The sequence below is a fragment of the Salvelinus alpinus genome, chromosome 13 (assembly GCF_045679555.1).
Source record: "Salvelinus alpinus chromosome 13, SLU_Salpinus.1, whole genome shotgun sequence".
NCBI classification, from domain to species: Eukaryota; Metazoa; Chordata; class Actinopteri; order Salmoniformes; family Salmonidae; genus Salvelinus; species Salvelinus alpinus.
Window position 1 is genome coordinate 41,384,068 of NC_092098.1, and position 22,438 is coordinate 41,406,505.

At 41.3% G+C, this 22,438-nt stretch overlaps 1 protein-coding gene across 1 annotated transcript; it reads left to right on the top strand.

Moving 5' to 3' along the window:
• The first annotated feature begins 1,242 nt into the window (after window positions 1–1,242).
• On the top strand, window positions 1,243–19,935 carry smfn (small fragment nuclease). Its single transcript, XM_071339328.1, has 7 exons — window positions 1,243–1,654; window positions 2,410–2,493; window positions 2,675–2,752; window positions 8,577–8,688; window positions 9,852–9,960; window positions 11,188–11,241; window positions 19,323–19,935. Exons 1-7 carry the CDS (start codon window positions 1,349–1,351, stop codon window positions 19,447–19,449), a joined length of 870 nt encoding a protein of 289 aa, XP_071195429.1. The 5' UTR covers window positions 1,243–1,348; the 3' UTR covers window positions 19,450–19,935.
• The last annotated feature ends 2,503 nt before the right edge of the window (window positions 19,936–22,438 follow it).

The window sequence follows — 22,438 nt, forward strand, 5'->3', positions numbered from 1 at the left end:
ATAGTGCGCTTATTTTGACCAAGCCACCTTTTGTTTGGTGACCAATGAATATGGGGCATATTCATTAGTGCACACCGTAGAGAAATGTTTTGCAACGGAAAACAAAAAATTGTGTTTCTTATTGGACAAGTGCTGGTATAGTCCCTCCCCGTTTTAGTCTGTTTTCTTACATTTGGTGCCTAGTGAATAAGACCCAGATGTCCCTGGCCTTTTACACTGTTCACTCGCCTGGGGCAGCTGGTGCAATTTCCTGTCTCGCTGATGTCACAACCCATGTCCCATGGTCGCCTGGTCGAGCAGAAGAACATTGAATCTGTCACACACGGCCAGTATCACTTCAGACATGGCCCCCGAGTTCAACTGGTGTGAAGTTTAAATGTGTCCCAAATGGCACCCTATTTCCTATGTTCCTATGTAACTTGGTCAAAAGTAGTTCACTAAATAGGAAATAGGGTGCCATTTCCAAGGCAGATGTTGACTCATACATCATTCTGTACCCTAGAGTTCATTCACAGCGGTGATGAAGACAACTGCTTCTCCTCAGTCTGAATACAAAATATGCCTATGGCAGTTTCTTCAACGACAGCAATGTACATCAGGACCTGGTGTTTGTTTTTCCATGTTTTAGAATGTGAGAAATGGGGGGATTTGATCGTGTGAGCCCCACTGTGGATTAAACTTTGAAGAGTGTCTGCGGAAACTGCTTGTTGTTATGTACTTGGCTAATACTGCTGTTTAGCCATCCAGCAAAGTGGATCAAACCTGTCGGAGTCTGCAGTAAGCTGTTTTGTATGACGGCCTGACAGGCACTTCTGTTTATCTGCACTGCACTTGGTTTTACATATATATTTTAATTATATAAAATCTCAATATATTTTCAGAAAACCCTTTTTGGATGTTAGGTACCAAAATAGGTGACACACTTCCTTTTGTAACAAACTATTTCCCCTTGTGCATATTGATTACTTGTTTTTCTTGCACAATATTGTCATGTTCTTTCGTTTTGAATGGGAGTGGTGGGTAGTGGGAGAAAGGGGGTGTCATGTCACAATCTGAGGCACAATAAGACGCTGATAAGATGGCCGTTTATTACAAGTTATACACAACACGTCGAGCAGCGCCCACCTCTCTCAAACCATGCCATTGCTTCGATATCAGTACACACAATAGTTAATGCCATGCCTTGTAAATACCCGATTGGTTGATTATTTAAATCGGTGCAGTTGCTGGACATGAAAATACTTTCTACATCTAAGAAGAAGGCATGCTAGGCAACACATTCCATGCACGCTGGAGATGTTGGTGACGCAACGGTTTTACGGCAGTTTAGATCGGAAGTTGATCCAGGATGCCGGCGTTCTTGTGCACTAGAGCATCAGCGTGGTCGTTCAGCTCGAAACTTATTTGCAAGTTTGCGAATTTTCTTACTCTTCGCCCAAGCAGCAGTCAAAGGTTTTCAGCCAGTCGACATTTATTTTTGCAGTCAAGCACACGTTGGAACTGCGCTTATATTTCTGTGCAGAGGAAAGGCCTAGCTTCAAGACTGACCGGGCTGAATATTTTTGTACATAATATCTCCACATACCGCAAGAAAATGTCATCTTCGCGGTCAGACCCTGGCATGAGACAGAGGATGGTGTGGGTGGACTTGGAGGTAACGTTAACGTGCCTTGCTAGCTAGAAGCTAGCAATTGCAACGGGTTTGTCCATTACTGGTAGTTAGCTAACGTTAGCTAACAACTGTTAGCTGTTAGGTAGGCTATAGCTAAGTTAGCTAAAATAAAACATACTAGCTAGCTGTTCAGATAGAACTTGGCCTGAGAGTGACAACTGTAATGAGGTAATTTGCGGCTAACAACTTTTGACAGCTAGCCAGCCAGCTATGGATACCGAACTAGTGTTAGTATAATTAACACCATGGTGTTAGCTTTTTAGCTAGTCCACATCAAATGTCTGCTTCTCTCAGATAATCATTTTCGCAGACGTCATAGTTAGTTGTCTTTATTAGCTATCAAATGACTAAATATGTTATACATGCGTTTTGCCACTAATCCATCACTCCCATTGCAGTGAGCTGTCAACCTAGTCATTATTTTGTCAGTGTAACGTAATGGTTTTCTAGGGCTGAGATTCAAATGCCGTACTGTAACTGTATCTAACTAGCTAAACATACCTGCCATTTTAAGTGTCATGATTAACGTTAGTATCTAACTTTTTCATTTTAAATGCCTCATGATTCTCTTGTATGTTATGGAAAGCAAGAAAAGGCCAGAGCAGAATGATGGTGCATTTTTGGTGATGTAGTTGTTTACTATAGCATAGCATTTTGAATGGGAATGTCTTCTTTATGCATATTAGCTACAGTAGACCTACACTATTTTCACTTATTGTGTACATTCTTTTTTTCAGATGACAGGACTGGACATAGAGAAGGACCAGATCATTGAGATGGCGTGCATCATAACAGATAAAGAATTAAATGTTTTAGCTGAGGTAATTCGCATTCTGGCTGCCACCCAAATTCCTATTGCCTACTTAGTGGTCTACGTTTAGAGCCTTAAGGTCCCTGGTCAAAAGTAGTGCACTACACAGGGATGCTAGACTGTCATTAAATTGGTTGCATTTTCTTCCCCTGTACATTATGTGAAGAATGACGTGAAAGTTATGTTGACAGGGTCCCAATTTGATAATCAACACAACCTGCGAACTGCTGGACGGGATGGACGACTGGTGTAAAGAACATCATGGCAATGTAAGCATAACTTGTGGAACTTTGTCTAGGACCCGATTCTCTAACCTTTTCCTGAAATGTGAACTTTGACACTCCCTTGTCATGGATTTAAAAACATTGGTGTAAATGTTGGCTGTAAGGAACTAACACCACTGTAAAAATCCATGTTAGAAAGTTTGCAAGTGAATGGAGAAAGATGCAGAATTGGGACTGCCTATGCCACCTCATTGCAAGTTGTCTCAGACAGACTAAAATGGTCAGATGCGTTTTGCCTAGTGAACAAGATGCTGCACCAGCACAAATAAGTCTCCTAATTCAAAAGTCATCAGTTTAATTACTCAATACACAAACCAAGCTAGCTGAATAGTTAATACATGCATATTGTACATACAGTTGAAGTTGGAAGTTTACATACACTTAGGTTTGAGTGATTAACTCGTTTTTCAACCACTACACAGATTTCTTGTTGACAAACTATAGTTTTGGCAAGTAGTTTAGGACATCTACTTTGCATGACACAAGTAGTTTTGTCAGATTATTTCACTTATAATTCACTGTATCACAATTCCAGTGGGTCAGAAGTTTACATACACTAAGTTGACTGTGCCTTTAAACAGCTTGGAAAATTCCTGAAAATTGTGTCATGGCTTTAGAAGCTTCTGATAGGCTAATTGACGTCAATTGGAGGTGTACATGTGGCTGTATTTAGAGGCCTACCTTCAAACTCAGTGCCTCTTTGCTTGACATCATGGGAAAATCTAAATAAAATCATCCAAGACCTCAGAAAGAAAATTGTAGACCTCCACAGGTCTTGTTCATCCTTGGGAGCAATTTCTAAATGCCTGAAGGTACCACGTTCGTCTGTACAAACAATAGTACGCAAGTATAAACACCATGGGACCACGCAACCGTCATACCGCTCAGGAAGGAGACGCGTTCTGTCTACTAGAGATGAACGTACTTTGTTGCGAAAAGTGCAAATCAATCCCAGAACAACAGTAAAGTATCTACACTGCTCAAAAAAATAAAGGGAACACTAAAATAACACATCCTAGATCTGAATGAATGAAATATTCTTATTAAATACTTTTTTCTTTACATAGTTGAATGTGCTGACAACAAAATCACACAAAAATGATCAATGGAAATCAAATTTATCAACCCATGGAGGGCTGGATTTGGAGTCACACTCAAAATTTAAGTGGAAAACCACACTACAGGCTGATCCAACTTTGATGTAATGTCCTTAAAACAAGTCAAAATGAGGCTCAGTAGTGTGTGTGGCCTCCACGTGCCTGTATGACCTCCCTACAACGCCTGGGCATGCTCCTGATGAGGTGGCGGCTGGTCTCCTGAGGGATCTCCTCCCAGTCCTGGACTAAAGCATCCGCCAACTCCTGGACAGTCTGTGGTGCAACGTGGCGTTGGTGGATGGAGCAAGACATGATGTCCCAGATGTGCTCAATTGGATTCAGGTCTGTGGAACGGGCGGGCCAATCCATAGCATCAATGCCTTCCTCTTGCAGGAACTGCTGACACACTCCAGCCACATGAGGTTTGGCATTGTCTTGCATTAGGAGGAACCCAGGGCCAACCGCACCAGCATATGGTCTCACAAGGGGTCTGAGGATCTCATCTCGGTACCTAATGGCAGTCAGGCTACCTCTGGCGAGCACATGGAGGGCTGTGCAGCCCCCCCAAAGAAATGCCACCCCACACCATGACTGACTCACCGCCAAACCGGTCATGCTGGAGGATGTTGCCACCAGCAGAACGTTCTCCACGGCGTCTCCAGACTGTCACGTCTGTCACATGTGCTCAGTGTGAACCTGCTTTCATTTGTGAAGAGCACAGGGCGCCAGTGGCGAATTTGCCAATCTTGGTGTTCTCTGGCAAATGCCAAACGTCCTGCACGGTGTTGGGCTGTAAGCACAACCCCCACCTGTGGACGTTGTGCCCTCATACCACCCTCATGGAGTCTGTTTCTGACTGTTTGAGCAGACACATGCACATTTGTGGCCTGCTGGAGGTCATTTTGCAGGGCTCTGGCAGTGCTCCTCCTTGCACAAAGGCGGAGGTAGCGGTCCTGCTGCTGGGTTGTTGCCCTCCTACGGCCTCCTCCACGTCTCCTGATGTACTGGCCTGTCTCCTGGTAGCGCCTCCATGCTCTGGACACTACGCTGACAGACACAGCAAACCTTCTTGCCACAGCTCGCATTGATGTGCCATCCTGGATGAGCTGCACTACCTGAGCCACTTGTGTGGGTTGTAGACTCCGTCTCATGCTACCACTAGAGTGAAAGCACCGCCAGCATTCAAAAGTGACCAAAACATCAGCCAGGAAGCATAGGAACTGAGAATTGGTCTGTGGTCACCACCTGCAGAACCACTCCTTTATTGGGGGTGTCTTGCTAATTGCCTATAATTTCCACCTGTTGTCTATTCCATTTGCACAACAGCATGTGAAATTTATTGTCAATCAGTGTTGCTTCCTAAGTGGACGGTTTGATTTCACAGAAGTGTGATTGACTTGGAGTTACATTGTGTTGTTTAAGTGTTCCCTTTAATTTTTTGAGCAGTGTATATCCACAGTAAAAATGTGTCCTATATCGACATAACCTGAAAGGCCGCTCAGCAACGAAGAAGCCACTGCTCCAAAACTGCCATACAAAAGCCAGACTACGGTTTGCAACTGCACATGGGGACAAAGATCGTACTTTTTGGAGAAATGTCCTCTGGTCTGATGAAACAAAAACAGAACTCTTTGACCATAGTGACCATCGTTATGTTTGGAGGAAAAAGGGGGGAGGCTTGCAAGCTGAAGAACACCATCCCAACCGTGAAGCACGGGCTGGCAGCGTCATGTTGTGGGGGTGCTTTGCTGCAGGTGGGACTGGTGTACTTCACAAAATAGATGGCATCATGAGGGAGGAAAATTATGTGGATATGTTGAAGCAACATGTCAAGAAGTTAAAGCTTGGTCGCAAATGGGTCTTCCAAATGGACAATGACTCCAAGCATACTTCCAAAGTTGTGGCAAAATGGCTTAAGGACAACAGTCACGGTTTTGGAGTGGCCCTGACCTCAATCCCATAAATTTGTGGGCAGAACTGAAAAAGCGTGTGCGAGCAAGGAGGCCTACAAACCTGACTCAGTTACACCAGCTCTGTCAGGAGGAATGGGTCAAAATTCATCCAACTTATTGTGGGAAGCTTGTAGAAGGCTACCCAAAACGTTTGACCCAAGTTAAGCAATTTAAAGGCAATGCTACCAAATACTAATTGAGTGTATGTAAACTTCTGACCCACTGGGAATGTGATGAATTAAATAAGATGAAATAAATAATTCTCTCTACTGTTATTCTCACACTTCAAATTCTTAAAATAAAGTGGTGATCCTAACTGACCTAAGACAGGGAATTTTTACTTGGATTAAATGTCAGGAATTGTGAAAAACTGAGTTTAAATGTATTTGTCTGTAAACTTCCGACTTCAACTCTAAATTATGTTCCATAAGTCTTTACTCAGTGACATACTTAGTGACATTATCTTAGTGCCAACAACCACAATACCTGTATTGTGTGTAGATGAGTAAAACATTTAATTTAATTGATTTGAAAAAGAATGGGTCTGAATACATTCCGAATGCGTATATACAGTGCGTTCGGGAAAGTATTCAGACCCCTTGACTTTTCTCCAGAGATGTTCGAGTACGGCCTCTGGCTGTTGCCACTCAAGCACATTCAGACATGTCCCGAAGCCACTCCTGTCTTGTCTTGGCTGTGTGCTTAGGGTCGTTGTCCTGTTGGAAGGTGAACCGACGTCCCAGTCTGAGGTCCCGAATGCTTTGGAGCAGGTTTTCATCAAGGATCTCCCTGTACTTTGCTGCGTTCAGCTTTCCCTCGATCCTGACTGGTCTCCCAGTACCTACTGCTGAAAAACATCCCCACAGCATGATACTGCCACCACCATGCTTCACCGTAGGGGTGGTGCCATGATTCCTCCAGAAGTGACGCTTGTCATTCAGACCAAAGAGTTCAATCTTGGTTTCATCAGACCAGAGAATCTTGTTTCTCGTGGTCTGAGAGACTTTAGGTGCCGTTTGGCAGACTCCAAGTGGGCTGTCATGTGCCTTTTTTACTGAGGAGTGGTTTCTGTCTGGCCACTACCATAAAGGCCTGATTTAGTGGAGTGCTGCAAAGATTGTTGTCCTTCTGGAAGTTTCTCCCATCTCCACAGAAGAACTCTGGAGCTCTATCAGATTGACTATCGGGTTCTTGGTCAGCTCCCGTACCAATGCCTTTCTCCCCCGATTGCTCAGTTTGGCTGGGCGGCCAGCTAGGAAGAGCCTTGGAGGTTCCAAACTTCTTCCATTTAAGAATGATGGAGGCCACTGTGTTCTTGGCGACCTTCAATGCTGCAGAAATTTTTTTCTTACCCTGTCCCAGATCTATCCTCGACACAATCCTGTCTCGGAGCTCCATGGACAATTCCTTCAACATCATGGCTTGGTTTTTGCTCTGACATGCGCTGTCAACTGTGGGACCTTATATAGACAGGTGTGTGTGCCCTTCCAAATAGCCACTCAGATTTTTTACAAGCCAAAATATTTTTGGGGCCTCTAACAAAACAAAAAACGGATGAGCATGCTTTGTAATGTTTCTAAAACAGTAAATGTATTACTAGTAAGAAGTCGTGGTATATTGTTTAATTTCATTTTTTGTTGCCTGAGTTTAACTAAAATATCACAGATGAGACAAACATTTTCACGGGGTGGGAGGTTACCGTGGTAATGTGGCTGGAGTCGGGTTTGTGCCAATGTGATTGAGTCTGACTAGTAGAAGCATTGTCTTCTTTTCCCTAATAGTTGATGCTCAAACATAGAAAAACAACCTAGCTTGTGAACAAAACAATGTAAATAGCCAAGAAACACAAGGACAGAGTCTCACTGTAGACTTTCGTTTCAAGTAAATTAAACTAATTTCATGCCTGTGCGCAGCGCTTCTAAAAATGATTCTTTCACTCAGCTCTTCACGTGCGCACAGCCCCCAGCCAGGCAGTGTTGCAACGCGAGTTGGAATAGGCTACAGGATTTGTAGTTATTTGACTTTGTGCAATTAATTTACCAGCTATGAAACAAAATGGCAGAAATACTTTGAGAACAGCTACTGCAGCATTTATTTTACTATACCTTTGATCATACTTGACTATTTTTATTCTGAAATACATGTGGAGCCCTGACACCCTGCGACGTGGCTGGTGATATTGACATTTTACCCACCAATGTCAAAATCTACCCACAGGTGTTAATTTTAAGCCCTGGTCTAGATTGTTTTCACTATGCTCAGCACTTATGACCAATTGTCTACTCGTAGACGCTTTGTGGATACGGCTCAGCTCTGACTCTCAAGGAAGAGAATATTTCAGAACCCTTCCATTGAGAACAGCTCATCCATATTTCACGCTGTCATCTAGCCAGCTACATTGTGTATTAAATTGCCTAGTAAAAATTTGCTCCAGTCTTTGTTTCCTTGCTCTCAATTTGCTTTGAGCAATGATCAGTAGGATTATGAGCTGGGATCTTATCAATAAATAAAATGCACAACTTTGTAGGGTTCACAAAGAGTGCATGTGTTAAGCTATTTTATAATGTTCTATTGTAATGTTGCATAATCACTTTCCGGTGTAAAAACCATAAAAATTGAGAATAGGCATTGGTCTGAAGCTGATAAATAAAGTAAATTCACTTGAGCACCGCAATGCCTATTCCACTTTTCCGGATTCATAAAAATAGTTTTTTTCGGTTTTAATAGTGTATACTTACCCCTGTGCATGCTGTTTCCCAGTCTGGGTTGACACAGGCAGTGAGGGACAGTAAGATCTCGCTGCAGCAGGCTGAGTACGAGTTCCTCTCTTTCATCAGACAGCACACCCCACCGGGCCACTGTCCCCTTGCAGGTGAGTGGCCCTCTTTCTTCACTGGACTATAAACGTAGAGAATACCATCATTAAAACACTGTCACACCTGGGTCGTATTCAGTAGAAAACACTCTGAAAACAGTGGGAACGGGGAGTTTCCCTGGGTGCCAGATCTGTTTGGGCTATCATGCCAACTCCTTGTCACTTGTTGTCATGCCAAACATGTTTGACTTGACAATAAGCAATGGAGTTGGCAGGAGCGCAAACAGTTCTAGGACAAGGCTAGGTGTTTTTGGTACCACCTTGTTTAGAATGTTTTTAACACTGTTACCATTTCTTTTGTCACTTTGCAAAATTTAACTTATACTTTGCTGTTGTCGTGGTAATTTCCTGTATTACTCAATGATAAGAGAGCAAACCACACAAGTCGGAGTTATATTATAAAGTCCATATTTAATTATATATGAGCTTCACCATAGCCCTTTTTGACTCTCAGATCAATTCAGTGTCTATAAATGAATTCTCTACAAAACAATTCTTAGTATAATTTATAGCCAAGACACACCCCTCTCAACTCGCATGATGAAACACAGATCTTAGGAACAGTTCTCAAAGAAGCTTTTACTTGAAAGAGGAGTATCCCATAGTTTATAGCATTAGCTATAAATTATCGTTCAGTTTGGTCTCTTTAACCGAGGTTCTAATCTCGTTCTTGGTAACACTTAGGACCAAAACATTACCTCATCCAATGGCATATATCAATTGTCAATTCTAGATTCTCCGATCTCATACACCCGCTCCTGGATAAGCTCAGAAAGGGGAGTGATTCTCTAGGTCATATACCATGAAAGATAAGTTCAACACATCAGAGGGGTAATACAATGATTCCAGACACTGCCATTCTCCTCCCCTCTCTGGGCCACAAGTGACTTTTCCCTAGAGAGAAAGGAAAATGCAACTGCCGACAGTATAGTTCAAAAAGAGATTCTAACTGACAAGTATCCCACATAAGCATAATATGAAAGTAAATAAAACATCTTATTTATCTATGTTACCTAACTAATTCTGATTCAGCCACGACACCATGCTAAGGTCCTCCTATGCCACTGAGTGGAAAATATATATTTTTCTTGCTGAGGAAGCATTGTAGCACTTTCGGCACATCCAAAACTGAATGACTGATGCTTTCTTTTTTCATACAGGGAACTCTGTGCACGCTGACAAGAAGTTTCTGGACAAGTACATGCCCCAGTTCATGCACCACCTCCACTACAGGATCATCGACGTGAGCACGATCAAGGAGCTCTGCAGGTGTGTGTGTGTGTGTGTGTGTGTCGATAAGGCATAGGTACTTCACCTGTTTACCCAAGTCAGTCAGTATGTCCTCAGAGAGAGTGGCCAGTCCAATGTGTCTCTTGCTCAGTCAACTCAGATGGATAGAGAACAGGCGCAGGGCAGTTGCAGGTGTGTGTGGCTGTCGGTAGAGCATGGCACTTCCAACGCTAAGGGCTGTGGGTTCGATTCCCGCTGGGTCCACTCATACATAAAGTATATGTATGCATGACTAAGTTGCTATGGATAAAAGCTTCTGCTAAATGGCATATACTGTATATTATTATTTTTGTTGTGTGTGTGACGGTGTCTAGCTGAAGTGATGCAACTAACTGGCCAAGTTCCCCTCTAGCCCTAGTCAGACAGCTGAGAACTCTCACCCTCTATTTGCCCTCCTACGAAGTGCATTTTCCCACGCTTTTGAATTGCAATTTTTAACCAAATGCTGTATCACGTCCAGGTGTAATGGTATCTGTCAGTTAGGATTAGTTGGAACAGGGAATTACAGACCAACAAAGTACTGTGTGGAGCTTTGTTAGCCTATTTTAGCACACTTAAAGGAGTTGTTCACTATTTTTACAACTTGATGTTAGGTTCCTCACCCTGAAAGTAGTCTATGGGCCAGGAGAAACTGTAGTCCATGGTTCAGTTCTTTTAACAGCCATTACAAACTAGCCACTAGCTAAATAATATATGGAAGTGATGGCCTGTGAGCATGTTTGATTTTGTAGTTTTATTTCTTTAAATCACCTTTTAAGTAACACAACCATATGTGGAATAGACTTAAGTTAGCTAGCAGTGGCTAAAGTTAGCTGAAGTTTGTAATGGCTGTTTAAAGAGAACTAAACCATGGACTACAGTTTCTCCTGGCCCATAGACTACTTTCAGGGTGAGAAACCATCTAACATCAAGTTGTAAAATAGTGAACTACTCCTTTAATGGCTATTTATCAATTTAAGTGCCTTGGTGTGAACTGTGGTATTCATGCACTTTCATGCATTTTGTTAATTTAGGAGATTCTCTTCTGCTTAGCAACTTGCTTGTACGAGGTTACATTTAACTTTCTAAAGGCAATGACCTGTTCAATGCCTTACTTCATAAATATATGAAACAACAGTGTCTTCAAACAGACAAATATTGCTGCTATGTGATGTCATTTCTGAGAAGGAGCAGAGTTTAATTTGTGTATGTGTCCCGCTACTCAAGACGGTGGTTTCCAGAAGAATACAAGCTCGCACCACAGAAGAAAGCGTCTCACAGGCAAGTCTGACAGAAGTGTTTTAAGAGTCAAGCTCAAAGTACCATGGTCATGTTAGAAATGTCTGGCCTTTGACAGATGTCTTTGAGCTGTGCCATGTTATACATAAAGTGAACAGTCCAGTAAAAGCATTGGATCAAGTAGATATTGATGCATAGAAGTGTTACTGTTGTGTGGTAACACTCCCCTCACATATATAAATCTCCCAAATGGAGACTGGTGTTCAATACCCATGCCCACCCTTTCCATTGTTTTTCCCACCTGCCTGTATCCTGCTCTTTTTTTCAGAACTGTCAATACATTTATAAAATACCCTTAAATACAGTGCCTTCAGGACTGGACTTTTTTCACATTTTGTTGTCTTACAGCCTGAATTGAAAGTGGATGACATTGAGATGTTGTCACTGGCCTACACACACTACAAAATGTACAATGTCGACACTGTATTTCTGAAAATTCACTGTCTTAGGTCAGTTAGGATCACCACTTTATTTTAATAATGCGAACTGTCAGAATAATAGTGTAGAGAATGATTTATTTCAGCTTTCATTTCTTTCATCACATTCTCAGTGGGTCAGAAGTTTACATACACTCAATTAGTATTTGGTAGCATTGCCTTTACATTGTTTAACTTGGGTCAAATGTTTTGGGTAGCCTTCCACAAGCTTCCCTCAATAAGTTGGGTGAATTTTGGTCCATTCCTCCTGGCAGAGCTGGTGTAACTGTCAGGTTTGTAGGCCTCTTTGATCGCACACGCCTTTTCAGTTCTGCCAACAAATTTTCTATAGGATTGCGGCCAGGGCTTTGTGATGGCCACTCCAATACCTTGACCTTGTTGCCCTTAAGCCATTTTGCTACAACTTTGGAAGTATGCTTGGGGTCATTGTCCATTTGGAAGACCCATTTGAGACCAAGCTTTAACTTCCTGACTGATGTCATGAGATGCTACTTCAATATATCCACATAATTTTCTCTCCTCATGGTGCCATCTCTTTTGTGAAGTGCACTAGTCTTTCCTGCCACAAAGCACCCCCACAACATGCTGCCACCGCCGTGCTTCGCGGTTGGGATGGTGTTCTTCGGCTTGCAAGCCTCCTTTTTCCTCCAAACATAACAATGATCATTATGGCAAAACAGTTATATTTTTGTTTCATCAGACCAGAGGACATTTCTCCAAAAAGTACAATCTTTTTCCCAATGTGCAAATGCAAACCGTAGTCTTGCTTTTTTATGGTGGTTTTGCAGCAATGGCATCTTCCTTGCTGAGCGGCCTTTCAGGTTATGTCGATATAGGACTCATTTTACTGTGTATATAGATACTTTTGTACCCGTTTCCTCCAGCATCTTCACAAGGTCCTTTACTGTTGTTCTGGGATTGATTTGCACTTTTCGCGCCAAGGTACGTTCATCTCTAGGAGACAGAATGCGTTTCCTTCCTGAGCGGTTTGATGGCTGCGTGGTCCCATGGTGTTTATTCTTGCGTACTATTGATTGTACAGATGAACGTGGTACCTTCAGGCGTTTGGAAATTGCTCCCAAGGATGAACCAGACTTGTGGAGGTCTACAATTTTCTTTCTGAGGTCCTGGCTGATTTATTTAGATTTTCACATGATGTCAAGCAAAGGGGCATTGAGTTTGAAGGTAGGCCTTGAAATACATCCACAGGTACACCTCCAATTGACTCAAATTATGTTAATTAGCCTAACAGAAGCTTCTAAAGCCATTACATAATTTTCTGGAATTTTCCAAGCTGTTTAAATGCACAGTCAACTTAGTGTATGTAAACTTTTGACCCATTGGATTTGTGATACAGTGAATTATAAGTGAAATAATCTGTCTAAACAATTGTTGGAAAAATTACTTGTCATGCACAAAGTAGATGTCTTAACCGACTTGCCAAAACTATAGTTTGTTAACAAGAAATTTGTGGAGTGGTTGAAAAACGAGTTTTAATGACTCCAACCTAAGTGTATGTAAACTTCCGACTTCAACTGTATACACATTCATGCTACACACACATCACAACTGCTGCTACAAGACTTATTATGCTGCTTTACGTCTGGGGGCTGAGGGGGGTCTATAACAAGTGGCAACAGTGAGAGACTTAACAACAAGCTCGACTTGTTTGGGCACAGACCTGGATAGCATGACAGAACTCTGCACAACTATCTCTGCAGTAGATTGCAACTCCACCCCCTTTGGCAGTTTATCTTGGTGGGAAATGTTGTAGTTGGGGAAAGGAATTTCAGGATTTTTGGTGGCCTTCCTAAGCCAGGATATAGACACGGCTATGACATCCGGGTTGGCAGAGTGTGCTAAAGCAGTGAATAAAACTAACTTAGTGAGGAGGCTTCTGATGTTAACATGCATGAAACCAAGGCTTTTACGGTTACAGAAGTCAACAAATGATAGCGCCTGGGGAATGGAACTGGGGGGCTACAGGGCCTGGGTTAACCTCTACATCACCAGAGGAACAGAGGAGGATAAGGGTATGGCTAAAGGCTATAGGAACTGGTCTTCTATGGCGTTGGGGACAGAGAATTAAAGGAGCAGATTTCTGGGTGTGGTAGAATAGATTAAGGGCATAATGTACAGACAATGTTATGGTAGGATGTGACTACAGTGGCGGTAAACCTTGGCGTTGAGTGACGATGAGAAAAGTTGTGTCTCTGGAGTTACCAGTTAAGCTAGGTGAGGTTTCCGCATGTGTGTGGGGTGGGACAAAAGAGCTATCTAAGGCATGTTGAGCGGGACTGAGGGTTCAACAGTGAAATAAAGCAATAAGAGCTAGCCAAGACCGCAGTAGACAAGGCATATTGACATTCGAGAGAGGCATAAAGCAATCACAGGTGTTGATCAGGAGAGCTAAGACAACAACGGGTAAATGGCGATGAATGGGCAGAGCGGGTCAGTTAGGTACATACAGGACCTGAGTTCAAGGCTGGGGCCGACAGGTTAACAAAATGAGGTACCTTGGTATTGAAACAGTCCAGGGGGCATCCGCTGTGTAGCCGAGTAATCATAGGTTCAAAAGAGCAGCAATCGGTGAGTCAGGGTATATAGGTGTATAGGTGAGTCGGATGGATATATATATATATATATATATATGCACGCACACGTTCCAAAGTTTGGGGTCACTTAGAAATGTCATTTTTTGGGGGGGGAAAGCAAAAAAAAGTTTCCATTTTTTAAATATCAAAATTATTTATATATTTGCGCACACACAGAGCTCTGGAAAAAATTAAGAGACCACTGCAAAATTATCAGTTTCTCTGGTTTTACTATTTATGGGTATGTGTATTTTACTCGGACAATGCAGGGGCCAATTGTGCTCCGCCCTATGGGACTCCCAATCACGGCCAGGTGTGATACAGTACCAGTCAAAAGTTTGTACACCTACTCATTCAAGGGTTCTTTATTTTTACTATTTTCTACATTGTAGAAAAATAGGGAAAACAAACTATGAAATAATTATGTAATAACCACAATAGATCAAAATATATTTTAGTTTCTTCAAACCCTTTGCCTTGATGACAGCTTTGCACACGCTTGGTATTTTCTCAACCAGCTTCACCTGGAATTATTTTCCAACGGTCTTGAACGAGTTCCCACATATGCTGAGTACTTGTTGGCTGCTTTTACTTTACTCTGTGGTCGGGTGATTGTGGAGGCCAGGTCATCTGATGCAGCACTCCGTCACTCTCCTTAATCAAATAGCCCTTACACAGCCTGGAGGTGTGTTGGTTCATTCTCCTGTTGAAAAACAAATGATTGTCCCACTAAGCGCAAACCAGATGGGATGGCGTATCACTGCAGAATGCTGTGGTAGCCATGCTGGTTAAGTGTGCCTTGAATTCTAAATAAATCACCCACGATGTCACCAATAAAGCACCATCACACCTCTTCCTCCATGCTTCATGGTGGGAACTACACATGCGAAGATCAACCATTCACCTACTCTGCATCTCACAAAGACACGGCGGTTGGAACCAAAAATCTCAAATTTGGACTTATCAGACCAACGGACAGATTTCCACCAGTCTAATTATTGGTGTCTTTTAGTGGTGGTTTCTTTGCAGCAATTCGACCATGAAGACCAGAGGTAACTCTGCGTCTTCCTTTCCTGTGGCAGTACTCATGAGAGCCAGTTTCAGCATAGCACTTGATGGTTTTTGCGACTGCACTTGAAGAAACTTTAAAAGTTCTTGAAATTTTCTGTATTGACTGACCTTCATGTCTTAAAGTAATGATGGACTGTTTCTTTTTGCTGTTCTTGCCATAATATGTACTTGGTCTTTTACCAAATATGGCTTTCATCTGTATACCACCCCTACCTTTTCACAACACAACTGATTGGCTCAATTGCATTAACTTCTTATGGCTGCATCCCGCTACCGGGATCGATATGACAGCAGCCAGAGAAAGTGCAGGGCGCCAAATTCAAACAACAGAAATCTCATAATTTAAAATTCCTCAAACATACATGTGTCTTATATCATTTTAAAGGTGATCTTGTTGTTAATCCCACCAAAGTGTCCGATTTCAAATAGGCTTTTCAGCGAAAGCACTACAAACGATTATGTTAGGTCACCATCAAACCACAATAAGCACAGCCATTTTTCCAGCGAAAGATAGCAGTCAGAAAAAGCAGAAATAGAGATAAAATTAATCACTAACCTTTGATTATCTTCATCAGATGACACTCATAGGACTTCATGTTACACAATACATGAATGTTTTGTTTGATAAAGTTCATATTTATAACAAAAAATCTGAGTTTACATTGGCGCGTTACATTCACTAGTTCCAAAAACATCAAGTGATTTTGCATAGCCACATCGTTTCAACAGAAATACTCATCATAAATGTAGATGATAATACAAGTTATACACATGGAATTATAGATATACCTCTCCTTAATGCAACCGCTGTGTCAGATTTAAAATTAAAATTAAAAAAACTTTACGGAAAAAGCAAATCATGCAATAATCTGAGACGGAGCTCAGAACAATAGCCAAATTAGCCGCCATGTTGGGGTCAACAGAAACCAGAAAATACATGATAAATGTTTCCTTTGATGAACTTCATCAGAATGCATTCCTAGGAATCCCAGGTCCACAATAAATGCTTGATTTGTTCGATAATGTCCGTTATTTGTCCAATTAGCTACTTTTGGTTAGTGCCTTTGGTAAACAATTCCAAAATCACAAAGCGCCTCCACTATAACGTGACAATGTCCAAAAGTTCCGTAACAGTCAGTAGAAACATGTCAAACGATGTACTGAATGAATCTTTAGAATGTTGTTAACATACATCTTGAATAACGTTCCAACCGGAGAATTCGATTGACTTCAGAAGAGCGGTGGAACGGACGTCCTCATGTGAATGCGTGATCAGCTCGTGGCAGTGATTACTCATTCCTGTTTCCTTCAGCCCCCCTTCACATTAGAGTCATCAGACAAAGTTCTGTTGACATCTAGTGGAAGCCGTAGGAAGTGAAAACTCATCCATATCTCGCTGTAATTTCATTGAGAGCTTGGTTGAAAATCTGCCACCTCCAGAAAAAATTCAAACAGGAAGTGGAACTTCTCAGGTTTTTGCCTGCCATATGAGTTCTGTTATACTCACAGACATAATTCAAACAGTTTTAGAAACTTCAGAGTGTTTTCTATCCAATATGAATAATAATATGCATATATTAGCAACTGGGACTGAGGAGCAGGCCGTTGAATATGGGCACCTCTGTGCACCTTTCATCCAAGCTACTCAATACTGCCCCTGCAGCCATAAGAAGTTAAGGAAAGAAATTCCACAAATTAACTTTTAACAAAGCACACCTGTTAATTGAAATGCATTCCAGGGGACCTCATGAAGCTGGTTGAGAGAATGTCAAGTGTACAAAGCTGTGTTTTTAAAAATGTTTTATTTAACCTTTCATTGCTACCCATCCCGGATCCGGGAGCATCCTCATGAAAAAGCTGACTAGCATAGCCTAGCCTAACGCGACAGGGATATCATATAATATAATTTTCATGAAATCACAAGTCCAATACAGAAAATGAAAGATAAACATCTTGTGAATCCAGCCATCATTTCCGATTTTTAAAATGTTTTACAGCGAAAACACTATGTATTTCTATTAGCTAACCACAATAGCCAAAGACTCAACCGCATATTTTCACAATTTTTCTACCGCATAGGTAGCTATCACAAAACCGACCAAATAGAGATATAATTAGTCACTAACCAAGAAACAACTTCATCAGATGACAGTCTTATAACATGTTATACAATAAATTTATGTTTTGTTCGAAAATGTGCATATTTGAGGTATAAATCATAGTTTTACATTGCAGCTACCATCAAAAATATCACCAAAGCAGCCAGAATAATGAGAGCAACGTGAAATACCTAAATACTCATCAAACATTTATGAAAAATACATGGTGTACAGCAAATGAAAGATAAACATCTTGTGAATCCAGCCAATATTTCAGATTTTTTTTAAAGTGTTTTACAGCGAAAACACAATATAGCATTATATTAGCTTACCACAATAGCCAAACACACAAATGCATTTATTAGCAGCAAAAGGTAGCGATCGCAAAAACCAGCAAAATATATCAAATTAATCACTAACCTTGACCAACTTCATCAGATGACAGTCTTATAACATCAGGTTATACAATACACTTATGTTTTGTTCAAAAATGTGCAAATTTAGAGCTGCAAACCGTGGTTATACATTGTGAATATGTAGCATCGATTCACCAAATTGTCCGGAGCTATTTTGGACACTCACCTAATCTGACCAAAGAACTCATCATAAACTTGACAAAAAAATACATGTTGGACAGCAAATGAAAGATACACTAGTTCTTAATGCAACCGCAGTGTTAGATTTTTTTAAATAACTTTACCAATACAAACAGCTTACGTTATAGCGAGACAGCGCCCGCAAAAAGGGCGAATAATAGGACTCAACATTTTCCACAGAAATACAAAATAACATCATAAATTGTTCTTACTTTTGCTGAGCTTCCATCAGAATCTTGTACAAGGAGTCCTAGGTCCAGAATAAATCGTTGTTTGGTTTTAGAATGTCCTTCTCTCCTGTCGAATTCGCTCCACAAAGCTAGCCAATGTTGATGACATTCCCAATTTCTCTCGACGCAGAGAACGGAAAACTCAAAGTCCCATTAAACGTTGAATAAACTGATGAAACTCGGTTGAAAAAACCTACTTTATGATGTTTTTCTAATATGTATCAAATAAAAACAAAGCCGGAGATATTAGCCGTGTATACCGAACGCTTATCATAAGACAATATGGAGGTACTTCCCGTGCACTGGTAGACAAAGGAAATTATGGACACGTCATTCCAAGAGCTCTTGTTCGACCTCAGATCAATCTAGACACCCCATTCCACCTTCCACTGCCTGTTGACATCTAGTGGAAGGCGTATGCAGTGCATGCATATCCATAAATATAAGGCAATTCAATAGGCAGGCCCTGGAACAGAGCATCGTTTTCAGATTTTTCACTTCCTGTCTGGAAGTTTGCTGCAAAATGAGTTGTTTTACTCACAGATATAAGTTTTAGAAACTTGAGTGTTTTCTATCCAATAGTAATAATAATATGCATATTGTACGATCTAGAATAGAGTACGAGGCAGTTTAATTTGGGCACGATTTCTTCCAAAGTGGAAACAGCGCCCCCATATTGACAAGAAGTTAACTAGACATCAAGGCAAAGGGTGGCTACTTGGAAGAATCTCAAACAAATGAAATATATTTCATTTTTAACACTTTGGTTATTACATGATTCCATATGTCTATTTCATAGTTTTGATGTCTTCGCTATTATTCTACAATGTCGAAAATAATGAAAAACCCTTGAATGTGTAGGTGTCAACTTTTGACTGGTACTGAATATTCTCTATGTATACATGTGTGTACATACAGTGTAGAGTTAGAAGTCATGGAGAATATACCCAATATAGAACAGCTTAAAATTATTATACAGATTGTGTATGAGTTATAAAGTGCCATCTTGTAATCGTCTTTCACTTTCCCTTTCTAGAGCACTGGACGACATTCAGGAGAGCATCAAGGAACTGCACTTCTACAGAGCACACGTTTTCAAATCGCAAACAGAGGAAAAGAAGCGCAAGATATTGCAAAATTGCGACAGCAACAAAAGTGTTTGAGGGGGTTCCGAGGTGGGTGTTGAGGTTAAGAGATGGAGTAAGAGGCATTGAATGTGCCCCAAATGGCGTCCTAATTCCTTGTCAAAAATAGTGCACTACATGGGGAATAGGGTGCGCAACCAAAGTTTTAGAATCGGAAAATAAATATAATTTGCACAGCTGAATTTGAACTTTAATCTCCAGTCTGCAAAGAACTGTGATCATAGTTTTCTGATTCACACCTGTCTTTCCTCAATCAGTTTTTAGTTCCTATTTGCATTCAGCTGCAAAGGCAACTTGGTTTCCAGGTTCAACGTGGACATTTCCTTGTTTGGAAAAAAAGCTGCTTTGCACTTATTTTGGCTTTTTAGGGGAGTTTAACCGTTGTGATTTTGTCAATCTAAAATGTGTCCTTTCAGTTCTGTTGCCAATATTATCTGGGATTGATTCATCATTTTCATATTTTATCAGATTATACCAGAAACAATAAACTCAATTTTCTTTGAACCATCTTGTGCAAATTCCTGGCATGTCTAAATTTAATGTACTGATTCTAACACTAGATGGCAGTTTGTGCTTGTATAAGGGATACCAATATTAAGAAATCCGACACACAAATAGACATGGTATACTGTCTATCCACTCAGTCACCGGCTGACTATGCCAGTTGGTGTAGGGTGACGTTTCCTCTAGACATTGATCTTGGGTCAAATTGGGTCATTTTCCCCACTTGTAAGTTTAGAATTGGGCAAGGGAAGCTAGTCCAAGATCTGAACCTAGGGGAAATGTCACCCTGGTGACTGGAAAAACTGCTTAGACTGACCACAAAACACAACTGATGGTTCACCTAAGCCCCTGAGGTGACAACGGGGTCTTGTTTAGAAGGGTGCAACGTATAACATTGCAGATATAAATGCCATGAATAGAGTTGAACTGATTCCTTACTTGTCAGAGCAGAGCCATTCTTTACACAATGTATTTCTATATGAGCGTAGCCCTTGTTTTAGCCAGGTCATCTCGGTTCAATTGAAGAGCAAAGTGTTGTCTACTACTTTTCGTATCTGAAGGTTTTCAAAGGTCATTTGATCTTCGTGCATTTTAGCTTGCAATTGTTGGTGTGGGTGGGTTGGTGTGTGTTTGTAAAATACTACTTGAGACAGAGTTTCCATGCTCTTTACTTAATGAAAAACAACATAAAAAATGTCAAGAATTCAGTAAACAACTGTATCATCGAGCGAATGACCTTGGCCAGTAACGTAGGTGTGCAGAGGATCAGAGTGATGGCATATGATTGTCAACTCCCAATCTCCACCGTGTTATTTTCTGCATGTGTCTCAACGGCCTTTTATTAGGATTAAGATAACACTGCTTTAAGGCAAGACTTACAGCACTCTATGTACAGCGACGTGACACCTCTTAAGCTACACCGTAGGTTACACACCAACCAACTCTTAACATCCAGCTGCTTCCTCTTTGGGCTAGATAATTATTCAGGAACTGTTAGTAGGCCTAAAAGTATGAGCATAGCAATATTTGAAACACAACTTGTCTTGAACAAATTCTGTGCCAATTTGAAATGTATCCAAATGCATTTCCCAATGGCCGATCTGTCTGTGTGTGTTGGGTGTGCTTTGCTAAGTGCAGTGTGGAGTTAATGGCCTGTCTTATTTAGTGTTCCTCTAACCTTACCTCCCTCCTTCTCTGGGACTGCCAGCCAGGTGGACAACTCCAGGCTTTTTTTTACACCCCCTGCTTGACCTCTGCGACAGGTCAGCTCTGGGGGAGCAATGGAGTGGAGTATCTGGACAGAGCATGTGAAATCACGCCAGATTTTTTTTTTTTTACCCACTGTAAGACCTTGGGAGAATTGTTTTTTAAAACGCTAATGTGATTTGTCACATGCTTCTTAAACAATCGGTGTAGTATAGTAACAGTTAAATCCCTACTTACGGGCCCTTCCCAGCAATGTAGAGAGAAATATATAGAACAAATAACACAAGGAATAAATGCTTTGTTCACTGCGGCAGGTAGGCTAGCGGTTAAGCGCATTGGGCCAGTAACCAAAGGGTTGCTGGTTCGAATCCCTGAGCTACGTAGGTGAAAAATGTCTGTGCCCTTGAGCAAGGAACTTAACCCTAATTGCTCCTGTAAGTCGCTCTGCATAAAAGCGTCTGCTTAATGACTAATACTTTTTTAAATGTATTTAGTGTACTCTATTTATAGTACTATATACTATTTAACGTACTGTTTAGAAAAAAACATGCAGTAAGAAACAAATGTCAACATACTACTCATCCATACTGAGAAGGCGTCATCTAATGTGCAATCGCTCATGTTCCCTGCCATTCTTTCATTTTTGTAGAGCCCTATTCTGATTTATCAGCTGTTGTCAAACACATGTGAGTGTTCAAAAAATATCTTCAATCGTGTGCAGCGAATTCTACTAGACGATAAGCCGAAATGAGGATGACATCCTGGCATTTTAAGCATACTAAACTCAGCAAAAAAAGAGGCGTCCTCTCACTGTCATCTGCATTTTCAGCAATCTTAACGTGTAAATATTTGTATGAACATAAGATTCAACAACTGAGACACTGAACAAGTTCCACAGACATGTAACTAACAGAAATGTAATAATGTGTCCCTGAACAAAGGGGGTGGGGTCAAAATCAAAAGTAACAGTATCTGGTATGGCCACCAGCTGCATTAGTACTGCAGTGCATCTCCTCATGGACTTCGCTGGCCATGGCAGAGCACTGACATTCCTGTCTTGCAGGAAATCACGCACAGAACAAGCGGTGTGGCTGGTGGCATTGTGATGCTGGAGTGTCGTGTTAGGATGAGCCTGCAGGAAGGATACCAAATGCGGGAGGAGGATGTCTTCCCTGTAACGCACAGCGTTGAGATTGCCTGCAATGACCGCAAGCTCAGTCCGATGATGCTATGACACACCGCCCCAGACCATGATGGACCCTCCACCTCCAAATAGATCCCGCTTCAGAGTACAGGC